This window comes from Mandrillus leucophaeus, unplaced genomic scaffold (genome assembly GCF_000951045.1).
Source record: "Mandrillus leucophaeus isolate KB7577 unplaced genomic scaffold, Mleu.le_1.0 Scaffold929, whole genome shotgun sequence".
NCBI lineage: Eukaryota > Metazoa > Chordata > Mammalia > Primates > Cercopithecidae > Mandrillus > Mandrillus leucophaeus.
In genome coordinates this window covers 52847-66051 of record NW_012110130.1, presented here as the reverse complement: position 1 = coordinate 66051, position 13205 = coordinate 52847, and the positions used below count along the sequence as shown (strand labels likewise).

Below are 13205 nucleotides of genomic sequence, written 5' to 3'. Positions count from 1 at the left end.
CTCAATCTTGTGGGCTCATTCAAACCACCTGCCTCAGCCTCCTGGGTAGCTGAGACTACAGGTATGTGCCACCATGCCCAGCTAGTTTTTATATTTTTTGTAGAGACAGAGTCTCGCCATGTTTCCCAGGCTGGTCTTGAACTCCTGGACTCAAGCAATCTACTCACCTCAGCCTCCCACAGTGCTGGGATTACAGGCATGAGTCACTGTACCTGGCCTCATTTTTGAATTTTTTTGTAGAGACAGGGTCTCACTTCATTGCCCAGACTGGTCTCAAACTCCTGGACTCAAGCAATCCTCCTGCCTCAGCCTCCCAAATTGCTGGGATACAGGTGTGAGCCACTGTGCCCAACCTCGTTTTTAAATTTTTTTTGTAGAGACAGGGTCTCACTGTGTCCAGCCTCGAACTCTTGGACTTAAGCAATCTCTCATCTCAGCCTCCCAGAGTGCTGGGATTATAGGTGTGAACCCTCTCACCTGGCCCAGAAAATGGTTAAGCTGAATTTAATCATGAGGAAACAGACAAATCAGAATGTGGGACATTCTGCAAAACAATTGGACTGGACTTAACTGAGGCAGGAGGCTGTTTTAGATTAAAAGAGGTTCGTCCAGGCACAGTGGCTCATGTCTGTAATGCCAGTAGTTAGGGAGGCCAAGGCAGGAGGATCATTTGAGGCCAGGAGTTTGGGACCAGCCTGGGCAACATAGTGAGAACCTATCTCTACAAAACAATTAGGAAAAGAAAAAACGGTTAAAAAGCTGTAATAGCCAAATGCAGCATGTGAGCCCGTTTGAATTCTGTATTGAGAGGAAAGCTTTATAAAAGACAGTTTGGGGAGAGTTGAGCAGATTTTAATATAGATTGTGTATTAAGTGAAATTACAGATTTATTAAAAAGTTTCTTTGAAGTGAAAATGGTATTGTGGTAAGGTAGGAGAATGTCATTGTTCTTAGATGCATGCTTAAGTATTTAGTGAAGAAGTATTGTGATGTCTGCAGCTTACTTTCAAATGGTTCGGCAAATTGTTTTTTATTGAGACAAGGTCTTGCTCTGTCATCCAGGCTGAGTGAGGCGGTGTGATCATAGCTCACTGCAACCTCGAACTTCTGGTCTCAAGCAATCCTCCCGTCTCAGCCTCCTGAGTACCTAGGACTGTAGGGGCGTGCTACCATGGCCAGCTATTTTTTTGTTGTTGTTGTTAGAGACGAAGTCTCTTGATGTTGCTCAGGCTGGTCTTGAACTCCAGGCTGCAAGCAATCCTTCTGCCTTAGCCTCCCAAAACACTGGGATTGCAGGCATGAACCACCTTGTCCAGCCCAAAATACGTATTTATATACAAGGAGAAAAAATGCAAAATATTAACAACTGGTGAGTCTAGATTATAGGAATGAATATTGATTGTATTATTGTTTTGAACTTTTCTTAGGTTTTAAATATTTCAAAGTAAAAAGTTTGGGCCGGGCGTGGTGGCTCACGCCTGTAATCCCAGCCCTTTGGGAGGCCAAGTCGGGCAGATCACAAGGTCAAGAGATCGAGACCATCCTGGCCAACATGGTGAAACCCTGTCTCTACTAAAAATATAAAAATTAGCCAGGCATGGTGGTGTGTGCCTGTAATCCCAGCTACTCAGGAGGCTGAGGCAGGAGAATCTCTTGAACCGGGGAGGCGGAGGTTGCAGTGAGCCGAAATTGCGTCATTGCACTCCAGCCCGGTGACAGAGCAAGACTCTGTCTCACAAAAAAAAAAGTTTTGGAGGGCTGGAGGACTACTTGAACCCAGGAGTTAGAGGATGCAGAGAACTGTGGTCATACCACTGCACTCCAGCCTGGGTGATGCAACACAGTGAGACCCTGTCTCTAAAAAATAATAATAATTAATTAAAAGTTTATTAGTCTTACCTGCAGCAGGGTGACAGCCCCCCCTTCTTTTTTTGAGACAGGGTCTTGCTCTGCTGCCTAGGCTGGAGTACAGTGGCACAATCACAGCTCACTCCAGCCTCAACCTCGAAGGCTCAACTGATCCCCCTACCTTAGCTTCCCAAGTAGCTGGGACCACAGGTGGGTGCTACCAAGCCCAGCTAATTTTTTGTTGAGTTGGGGTTTCACCATATGGCCCATGCTGGTGTCGAACTCCTGGACTCAAGTTACCCACCTGCCTCAACCTCCCAAAGTGCTGAGATTGCAGGCATGAGCCACAGTGCCTGGCCAACAGTCCCTTTTTTGAGGCAGTTAAGTTCAGAGGGTCAGTGAGAAGTGCATGACTTATAGATGTGCAGTTTTAATACGTTGTGTTATCTGTCCACCTGTAAACTGAAAAATAACTGGAAGATTCGTGAGATGTTTAGAACTTTTTGGTTGTTATTGGAGTTTGGCTTCTTCACAGAAATAAGCTAAGAACAATATTTCTTCAAGGAGATTCATTTTATTATGAATCATTGTGCAAAGAACATAAACTAAATTATAAGCTCTTCTAGGGCAACACCCAAATATCCTACTAATTTTGAATTCTGTACTCTAGTTCAAAGTGATTATAAAGGAATGACTTTTTATAAAATGTATCATAGCTCATATATGCAGAAGAGTTTTATCCTTTCAGTTAAGCCCTTGTCTTATCAGAGTTGCATCTCTTAAAACATTTTTGGAAGTTCTCTCTTAAAATTTTGTTTCATGTGAGAGAGAAGCAGGTGTCAGCATCAAAAAGGTATTAGGTCCACTTCACTCTATTCCACCTGGTTAGACCACACTCATGATGGCCAGTTAGTTATGGGACTGTAAACAAAATGATATTGACTAGCTTAGAACAAGTTCAGAAGAACTTGCCCTGAATGATGAAGGGACTTGAAACTAAGTCATAGTCAAAGAAGAGCTGACAGAACTGAGGCTACAATCTGGAGACCAGAGGATTCCTAGGGGCATGATCACTGCCTTCAGGTTTCTGAATGGCCATCTTACTTGCATAGTCTGACCTTGGGGGAAAAGACCTAGGATGAAGGAGTGGAAGTCTCAGAGAAAACAGAGAATTTGGCTCAAGATCAATAAGAATTTTTTATCAGCTGGTACTATCAAAGTTGGGTGGGTTGTCCCAGGATTCATGAACTCCCTGTCACAAGAGCTGTTCATTGAGTGGCCATATGGCCTCTTGGAGGAGAAGTCATAGAGAATAGACAGACATTGGATGGGCAGTTAGAGTAAGATAGTTCACTATTGAGACCCCTTCCAAGCCTCGGCATGTTAATTATCCCAGTAATCTGAACCTTTCTCTTTAATCCTGAAATCTTAGGTGGAAAATCTTTCCTGTGCTTCTTATAAGGCAGCAATGTAATTTGACTGAGTCAAGACTCAGTCTGAGGGACTTCATGACTGAGGAACATGTTATAAAGGGACATCAGTTTCTGTATTCTGCCACTAAATGGCCTCAAGTTGATGGACTTCTTGTGACTCCTTTTTGCAGTTTTCAGAGCCCTTCCTTTTATTTTTGAGACAGGGTCTCCTCTGTCACCCAGGCTGGAGTGCAGTGGTGCAATCACAGCTCATTGCAGCCTTGACATATGTCCCAGGCTCAAGTGATTGTCCAACTTCAGCCTCCAGAGTAGCTGGGACTACAGGCACACACCAGCACACCCTGTTAATTTTTTTTTTTTTTTTGTAGAGACAGGGTCTCCCTCTGTTGCCCAAGCTGGTCTTGAACTCCTGGGCTCAAGCCAGAGGCCTTGGCCTCAAAGTGTTGTGTGAGCCACTGCACCTGGTCCCTTTCTTTTAATTGGGCTGTCTGTTCTCACACCTTAATGCCACTTGTTGCAGTGGTGCACCCGTCTTGAATCTTGTCTACCTTTTCTCTTGATGCTGCCTTTTGGCAGTGAGCTGGAAGTTCCAGATATCCAGAATTGGGTCTTACTGAGTTAGGGCTCAGAATGGGCTCTGATTGATTCGACTTCTTGGGCCTTTTGATGTCTACTGTAGCTGCAGATGTGCCTCTTTTGCTTATTTCCCTCTTGGTTCTAAGTGGTAGTGAGTGGAGGACTGTGGATAAGTGACCCCCCAAAAGTGAGATATTGTCACATAAGCTCTTGAGACAGTTAACTCATTATCTGCAGTTTCTTCCATTCCACAATAGCGTACTTATTTTTAAAGCTGTATTACATTGGGAATATACTCATGGATAATTTTTATAAGAAAAAGATTTAACTGTATTTACAGAAGGTGACATTTCAAAAGGCCTGGGAGTACTCTGTCAAGACCGCACGCTTGCCAATCCAGGAATACATGGTCAGAAACCAGAATGGGAAAAACTATCATTCAGAGATCCTGGCCATCAATCAAGGTACTTCTTACACGGCCCCCATCCAGCGTGTGTGAGTTCTGGTGCTGCTGCTTTGCACTGTGTTTAAGTGGCCTTTGAGTCAGTCTCTTGTGATTAATGTGCTTGGACTTTATTGCATGCACTTCGTGACACATATTCTGGCCACCAAGAGGCATTCTTTGTTTTCTTCCTTGTCACCAACTATGTTAAAGATAGTTGAAATTGTCCCCTTGGCCAGGCGCAGTGGCTCACGCCTTTAATCCTAGCACTTTGGGAGGCTGAGGTGGGCGGATCACCTGAGGTTAGGAGTTTGAAACCAGCCTGGCCAACATGGTGAAATCCCATCTCTACTAAAATACAAAAATTAGTCAGGCATGGTGGCGCGTGCCTGTAATCCCAGCTACTCCGGAGGCTGAGGCATGAGAACCGCTTGAACCTGGGAGGTGGAGGTTACAGTGAGCCGAGATCACACCACTGCACTCCAGCCTGGGTGACAGAGTGATACTCTGTCTCAAAAACAAAAACAAAAAAAGCTGGGTGCGGTGGCTGATGCCTGTAATTCCAGCACTTTGGGAGGCTGAGGCAGGCGGATCACCTGAGGTCGGGAGGTCGAGACCAGCCTGACCAACGTGGAGAAACCCCGTCTCTACTAAAAATACAAAATTAGCCAGGTGTAATGGCACATGCCTGTAATCTCAGCTACTTGGGAGGCTGAGGCAGGAGAAGTACTTGAACCTGGGAGGCAGAGGTTGTGGTGAGCTGAGATCGTGCCATTGCACTCCAGCCTGAGCAACAAGAGCACAACTCCGCCTCAAAAAGAGAGAGAGAGAGAGAGAGAGAGGGAAGCGGGGGGTGGGGGGAGAGAGAGTAAGAAGAAGGAGGAGGATAAGGAGGAGGAGGAGGAGACGAAGAAAAGAAAGAAATTGTCCCCTTGACCTAGAATGCCCTGCTTTTAACCTCTCACTGACCACTGAATTCCTGTTTGATCTTCAGGGTTCAGTTCAGGAACATCTTGGCTTCCTTCCCCATCCCAGGCCATGGCAGGGCCCTTCTGTGTTCCCATTTTACTGTGTTCCTTTCTGTTACTCCCTACAGGCCTGTATCTTTCAGAGTAGGTTGAGGTCCTTGAGAGTAAGCAGAGCTTGTGTCCTTGCCTCTCTCCCCGCAGGACCTTAGTACCACATATGGTGCAGAATAGGTTCAATGAAATATTACAGAACATCCTTTTCATTTCATTTACTCATTCTTTTTTTCCTCTGTGTGGTCACTGTGTTTTCTGTTTACTCTCTAACAGTGTTTGATATCCTGTCGACTTACTTAGAGACTCACAACTGGCCTGAAGCATTGAAGAAAGGAGTTACTTCAGGAAAAGGCTATATTCTTCGGAACTCAGTGGAATGATGGGCCGAAGATTGCAGGTGCGTGGCCAGGCGTGGTGGCTCACGCCTTAATCCCAACACTTTGGTAGACCGAGGCGGGCAGATCACCTGAGGTCAGGAGTTCAAGACCAGCACGGCCAACATGGTGAATTAGCCAGGTGTGATGGCATGCACCTGTAGTCCCAGCTACTTGGGAGGCTGAGGTGGGAGAATCACTTGAACTCGGGAGGTGGAGGTTGCAGTGAGCTGAGATTTCGCCACTGCATTCCAGCCTGGGTGACAAGAGTGACACAGCAAGACTCCATCTAAAAAAAAAAAAAAAAAAAAAAAAATTGCAGCTGCAAGAGTGAGGTGCTGGAGTTAACCTTGACCAAAGAGCAGGGCAGAGGGTGTCAGTGGCACATAATTGCCTTTGCATGACATATTCTCAGAGCTTCACAGTAAGCTAATGTCCGGGACCACACTGAATGCTTTTTAATTTCCCATAGTGCCTGGCTCACAGGAAGTGCCCAGATAAGTAATAAAAAGTTAATGTGGTGGGCGCAGTGGCTCATGCCTGTAATCCCAGCACTTTGGGAGGCTGAGGCGGGCAGATCACAAGGTCAGGAGTTCCAGACCAGCCTGGCCAATATGGTGAAACCACCCTGTCTCTACTAAAAATGCAAAAATTAGCTAGGCACGGTGGCGCGTGCCTGTAGTCTCAGCTACTCAGGAGGCTGAGGCAGGACAATCACTTGAACCTGTGAGGCGGAAGTTGCAGTGAGCCGAGATCGTGCCACTGCACTCCAGCCTGGGCGACAGAGCAAGACTCTCTCTCAAGAAAAAAAAGAAATTTATGTAACAAGGAATTAGCCTCAAAACCACATGGCTTTGGATGTGCTAATTGAACTGTTGTATATCTATTTGTGAGAGACCTCTTGAAATTGTTTAAATGGTTATATCAAGAGTTTAATATTCACTAAACTGGCATCATAAAATTGGATGACTTTCTCCAGCCTTGTCTGATCATGCTTATCGTCTCCCAGCTCTGTAATAAGCTTTGCAGGATCCAGCCTGTTCTGACCTATCCCTACTGAGTCCCCATAGCATTTTGTTCCCTCCTATGGCTCTTACCCTGTGGAGTATGTGCATGGAGGACTTCTCTTCCTAATGGCAGGATCCTAACAGGACAGATCTGTGTACCTATCTTTCTATCCTCTCTGAGCCTGGTACCAACTAGATTCTTCATATGTATTTGTAACAGATTAAATTGTAAAGCAAACACAGTATTGATAAAAGTCTGTCTTGAAAACGGCTAGAAAGTGTTACATTTTGACACATGAACATGTTAAATAACCTGCTTATTACACAAATCTCATGTTCCTTATGTCCCAGTTGGACATATTTGCTTCAGTTACTCTGACAGTTTGGGTTAGTTAACTTGCTAGTTAAGCAGCTAGCAAATTCAGGAAATGTATTCAATAACTCAAAAGAACCAAAAGATTACTTCTCTGCTCTGTCCCCTCCCCTTCACAATTTAATTCCTAAGGAACTGTGATCACCTAATAAATTACACCAGTATCTTTCTATTATTTAAAAACCGGCCAGACAGTTCATAAAAGATATGCGACCAATCTAAGTACCCATCAGCCAATGAATGGATAAAATGTGGTGTATATATATATCCTATGGAATATTACTCAGCTGTAAAAAAGAACCAAGTGTCTTTTGCAGCAACTTGGATAGTATTAGAAGCTATTCTTAGTGAAGTAACTCAAGAATGGAAAACCAAATACCAAATGTTCTCACTTGTAAGTGGGAGCTAAGCTACAGGTAAGCACACAGAGTGGTATAAGACACTGGAGACCCAGAAGGGGGAAGGGGAAGGATTAAAAAAATGACATATTGGGTACAATATATAGTACTCAGGTGACTGGTACACCTCAGACTTCACCACTATACAATTCATCCACGTAACCCAAAACCCCTTGTAGCCCTAAAATCTATTGAAGTAAAAAAACCGCCCAGTCCTCAGAAAACATCATTAGGAACACATAAAGCTCCTTGGTCTTTATCAACATATAAACAATGAGTTCTATAATCTCTTTCATCCAAAAAGGACTTTCTATGGATAGGCTTCAGGGGAGCTATATCTCACATATTCTCAAAGAGGTCTAGAAACCAAGAATCACTGATGTGGATCGCCCGGCAGTCTTTTTACCTTTAAAGGTTTTGGTTAATATACTAAATAGCATAGAAGAGTTTTCTATGCTGAGCTCCTAGGAAATGATTTCAGCAAAATAAGACTTGGCCAGATTTGGATTCAGAAATCCTCATTATTTATATAATAATAAACTATATCAAAATATATCAAATATACTACATCAAAAATATCCTATAACATGAAATATGTGACTAATGAATTTTTAATGGAAGTTGTGAAATGTATCATGCTATTTGAAGTAGACAAAAGTATATTACAAAGTAGCATATAAGCTATAATATAATTTCAATTTGATGAACATACAGATAATGTAGGCCAAGTTAAATTCTGTACCTCCGTTTCAATTATGAGGATAAGTGTCTTCTGCAGTTAGTAAGAATAAAGGAGTTAATCCATGCAAAACACAATACTTGGTAAATGGAAAACACACAGTATTTCATTGTTATATACTCACCCCCTGAATAATGGGACTACAGGTGACGTTTTGCTGCTTTATACTTTTCATGTAGTCTGCATTTCCTCTGGTGAACCTGGCTTACTATTATAATCAGAAAATTATTTTACTGCTGACTTCCAGTTAATTATGGAAGCTGTAGCAATACTAAGGGAGTTAACTCCAAATATACCATAATACTGTTTTTTAGTAAACTTTATTGTACAGAAACAGAAAATATGATTTTGCAATGATTTTCTCTCTAAAGCGTGGGTGAAAACCAGTAACTTACTTATAAAAATATTTTAGGACTCTGATAATATACATTCATACCTTATCTTCTGAGTATTTAAATGGGGAGAGGTTCACGTGAAAAAAGTATTCCCCAGGAAACCCATAGTTTTTTGCATCAACTGACCTGTAAAAAAGTCCACCTATATCAACTTTCTGCCAATCTGGAGAAGATCTGTTTTCTTTGATCTGACGTCATGTGTTCACAAGCTTCTAAAATGTTTGCCAAAATTAAAGTCTGCTGGATGGTTTTTGCCTTAACCCATATTCTTCCATTCATTCCAAATACTATCTCCAGTGGATAGAGTTTTCCCACTTCCTGTATGATTTCACAGTCTGGAGCTAATAGCCTGGTGGGAAGAGAAAAGGAAATGAAATTTAATAAAGCAGCGAAGGTGTGTCCAGAGTCTCCTTTAGAATGTGATTCCTTTTCTGAGTTCTCCGTAGTTGTTCAACAAGAACAAGGCACATGATGACATTTGCTGCCTCCTTCCAAGAAACTTTATAATGTTCAAAGGTATATTAGAGATCACAGAGGTGGGTTATCCCTTACGAAGAAGTCAAACTCCCTAGGTTACCAACTTTGCAAAAAACGTAAAAGTCATTCCACTAGATTGTTAGAGCACTTTAATTCTAGACTGAGAATCATAACTTTTTTTGTTACCTACAGTGCTAAAAGACACTTTAAACTTACTTTCCTGACCATATTATTCTCTTGCATTAAATACAGTACTTGGAGAGGAACACTGGCTCTTTCAAACCATAAGGGTGGTGCTTGGTTAATAACATGTTTCTTGGTTAATAACATGCTTCTCTGATGTCCAAACTTAATTCTCCAGATCTTTAGGATACGGAGCAAGGAGAGGCATACAAGATAGTTCTGAACTTCACAGGCTCTAGGAGTAAAGCCCCTGAATATGGCACAGCTTTGGGTGGGTAAATTTGTAAACACCAAAAAGAGAATCTGCCTCAGTGGGAACTGTTAAACTTACCAGGACCAAGTGTCAGAAGCCTTCTGTGAATGGCTACATAACCTTGAACATCATGATGTAAGCTGCGTGTGACCCCCATAATTAGAAAAATTTGATAATTCTGTACAACTGCAGATTGCATCTGTATTCAAGTGACTCAGAACAGGGGAAAGGCCAGTTTTCACATTTGGGCTGAGTCAACTAAGGAATAGGCCTGGGTGGGAAGACATGAATACAGAGTAAGAGCTTAAAGCATGAAGTATTAGCCCACCAGAAACTACACAGCCAAACACATCTGAATTTGATACGTTTCCAAGAAGATAGGATTAAATTCATGAGTTTCCAAATGTGTTAAAATGGATATTGATTTTTAATTTTGAGGAGAAATTTAAATGTTACAAATAATCTGAATCCTGAAGATTAACCAACTTTCTAAGAATGTGTAATTATAAAAGAAGGCAGGCAAGGCAGCAGACATCAGGACTTACTTTCTAATTAAGCCCAGAGTCACTTTAAAAAGCAGACCATCCTGTCCAATGACACCCATTCCATTGGCTCGTCCACAGCTGTCAATACAGACCATCTCTGGTTCCATGTCTTTATTAGCAACCACAAATTGGCCATAGATGAGATCTCCAACCTACAATGATATTAAAAACCAGTTCATTTCCTCTCAGCAAACTCCTCTACAGGTGCTGCTATTGGTTCTTTCTCACAGGCATCAATGCCAGCCACCTACAGTTCTGTGGCTAAGGGACTGACTGTACTACAGGATTCCCACAGTCACTTTGAAGTTGAGTCTTGGGGAAAAAAAGGAACACATGTATCATTCCCTTTCACCAACCAGGCAATCACAGACAAGGAGCCCATCTCAAGGCCAGAGAACACCTCTAGGATTGCACTGTCCAATATGGTAGGTAGCCAATTGTTTAAACTTATATTTAAATTAATTAAAATTAGATATTTAAAATTAATTTCCTCAGTTGCATTAGCCACATTTCAAGTGCTCAACAGCTAGTGGCTACCATACTAATCAGTGCAGATACAAAACAGCATCACTGTAGAAAGTTATGTTAGGTGGCACTACCCTAGAGAATTACAATTTACAGAGAGAGGAACTCCGGCATGCAAATTATTCAAAGCAAAACAAAACAATAATTCACTGACACTTCTCCCTGCAAGATTTACTTAAAAACCTCATAGAGCTAAACTTTAAAGGGATGAAACTGAGGAAATGGAGAGTGAACTCAATTCTGTTCACTCAAAACATATTAAGTACCCACTGTTTGTTGGTGACTATGTAAACTAGAGAGGAACAAAACATTCTCTGCTTTTCAGAAGCATTTGGTCTTGGAGGGCAGTGGGGAGGTACATATAAACAAACCTCAGTCGAGGCTAAATCCAGTAAGTGCTAGAGCAAAAAAATGAGAAAAGTCACAACTGGGGATGGCTTTACAGAGGCGGTCGTGTTTAGCCTAGGTCTCAAAGGATGAGAATGTGTTCCACAGGCTGCGAAGGGATAGTGCAATCAAGACAGAGGGAACAGCATGTGTAAAGGAATAAGGGCAGGAAATTGAGTCTAATGGCGTTTGGTGTGATTAGGGTATGGCTGTATGAAGGATATAATTAGGGATGAGGAAAGACACCTGGAGTGTAATGCCAAGGAATTCTGTGGATTTTGGAGAATCTCGTTTTTCCTTTTCGAGAAAGTAACTGTGTTAGGATGTCAGCTCTCAAAACCCTGGATGGTGAGGTAAAAGCGTGGAGGCAAGGATTAATGAAGAAGTGACTGAGACCAGTCAAGACGGAGCTAAAGCCTGAACTTGCAAAGTGGAGATAAAGGGATAGACATGCCAAAAATCAGAGACAGAATCAAATAAGATTAAGCAAATAAATTTGTATGAGAAGTAAATGTGAAGAGGCAAAGACATCACTAAATTTCGGGCTGGATAGACAAGAAGCGTGTGGCTATGCTACCTGAAAAGCCCAACCTGAAAACCCAAGGTAACAGTATTACTCCTCTATCAGCTTCTAGGACCTACAGCCAGGATGGATGGATAGCTGATAATGTCAATTTGCACCACCTGTCCCTCCTCTAAGCCTACAGCAGACATCCTTGTCCCGAGGATATGGACGTAACAAATAATGGTGATGACAGATACAACCTTTCAACTCAGTAGAAATGAAACATCCCAAGAACAAATGTAGCCAATGTAAAATAAATGGTAAATGTTAAAAAAAAAAAAAAAAAAATTATGTGGCCCTGATCCTGCAGCATCTGAAGAAACTCTTGGAGCCTGGGGCAATTATATACATGCTCAAAGATCTAGGTCATACTTTGGAGACAATTCAGGTAGCCTTCTGGATATCTGAGTGTTCTAGGGAAGGGATGTTTCTTACTTTGAAGCCAAAGGCTCCCATAATTACCTGCACATTTGGTCTGTTTCTTTTAGTTGCACCTTCAAATGACAAGTAAGACAGAGAAGCTGGCTCACTCCCTCCAACATCAACTTTGAATATATCTCCAGATTTAGCTGTCACTATGCCAATCACATGGTCTCCTTTCACTGGAACATACTACAAAAGGAAATAGAATGAGAAAACAGCCATAAATGAGAAGATACCATTGGAAGATACCTTCAGCAAGTCCTTCGTGGTTACTTTATTGTCATTAAAGAGAAAGAAATCTGATCATATGCCACTTTCGGTAAAAGAAAATCACATCATAAAGTGTCAGGTGTGCAGCTTCTGGTAGTCTGTTAATTGAGTCCAAACCCCATTATCTCTTCAGCACCCCAACCAGTAAGTTCCTAGCTTTGTGGCATAAGTTCAGTGGCAAAGGAATCCTTACAACCAAGGAAGCCCATTCCATAGTTAGACAATTTTTTTCTCTATGAAAGTTCTTACCTGTTCTAGGAGAAATTAACTCCCTATGACATCCACTCATTGAGCCTGGTCTTGCCCTCTGAGACTTGAATGGGCAAGCCTGCTGCTCCCTGACGTTTGGAGTTTTGAAGACTTTATAATCATGACTCACGGTCTCCAAACGTTTTTCTCTCCTGGTCGCCCTTCTCAGGCTATGCTCCTATTGTTCACGGTCCCTCTAAAGGACATGCAGAAGTGGGCACAAGACTACGGCGGCTCTAGGTTTGCCTGAACAACAGAGGGCCTCAGGATCCCATCCCTTCTTCTTTTGGGAGGTCTTTTCAAACCAGGGCTATCACTCTCACGGCCGCACCACCCCTCCGCAGTCCCAGCTCACCCGCTTCTGCTGAGAGTCCACCCAGTAAACACCGCCGCCGCTGCCACTGCTGGGCTCCTTGTGACGGAGGCGGCCGCACTTGGTGACCAGCAGGCGGTCCCCACAGCGCCGCAAGCCCGGGCCGCATACAACGCGCACCCGCGAGCGCGCTCCAGCATTCAGGCTCAACGGTCGCTCCCCGCCACCGCCAGGGCCTTCCGCGTCCTCCTGTTCCGGCAGGAGCAGCTCCTCACCCGGCAGCACCACCTGACCTAGTACTGTGCGTGCAGCGCGCGCCCTGCTGCCCGCGAGATATTCAGCCGCAACAGACACAGGTTCGGCCATCGCGTGCGCCACCAAACACCGTTTCCGGTACTCTCCTTCCGC

General features: G+C 43.1%; 2 protein-coding genes across 4 annotated transcripts in view; one reads left to right on the top strand and one right to left on the bottom strand.

The window, feature by feature from the left end:
• The window catches only part of TRMT10B (tRNA methyltransferase 10 homolog B (S. cerevisiae)), a 22534-nt gene extending 16705 nt beyond the window's left edge, over positions 1-5829 (top strand). Inside the window, exons 8-9 of the mRNA XM_011970106.1 lie at positions 4198-4321; positions 5595-5829. Coding sequence (XP_011825496.1) covers positions 4198-4321; positions 5595-5701 — 231 coding nt within the window. The 3' untranslated portion in view covers positions 5702-5829. The remainder of the gene's footprint in view (positions 1-4197; positions 4322-5594) is intronic.
• The window catches only part of EXOSC3 (exosome component 3), a 17948-nt gene extending 4743 nt beyond the window's left edge, over positions 1-13205 (bottom strand). The window contains exons 1-4 of one of the 3 annotated variants that reach the window (XM_011970108.1): positions 12840-13205; positions 12005-12154; positions 10066-10217; positions 8734-8956 (exon numbers count right to left, since the gene is read on the bottom strand). In XM_011970108.1, the coding sequence (XP_011825498.1) occupies positions 8755-8956; positions 10066-10217; positions 12005-12154; positions 12840-13163 (828 nt within the window). In that variant the 5' untranslated portion in view covers positions 13164-13205 and the 3' untranslated portion in view covers positions 8734-8754. Of the gene's footprint in view, positions 1-8513; positions 8957-10065; positions 10218-12004; positions 12155-12839 lie in introns of those variants that run through there. The other 2 variants (XM_011970107.1, XM_011970109.1) reach the window with 2 other exon arrangements.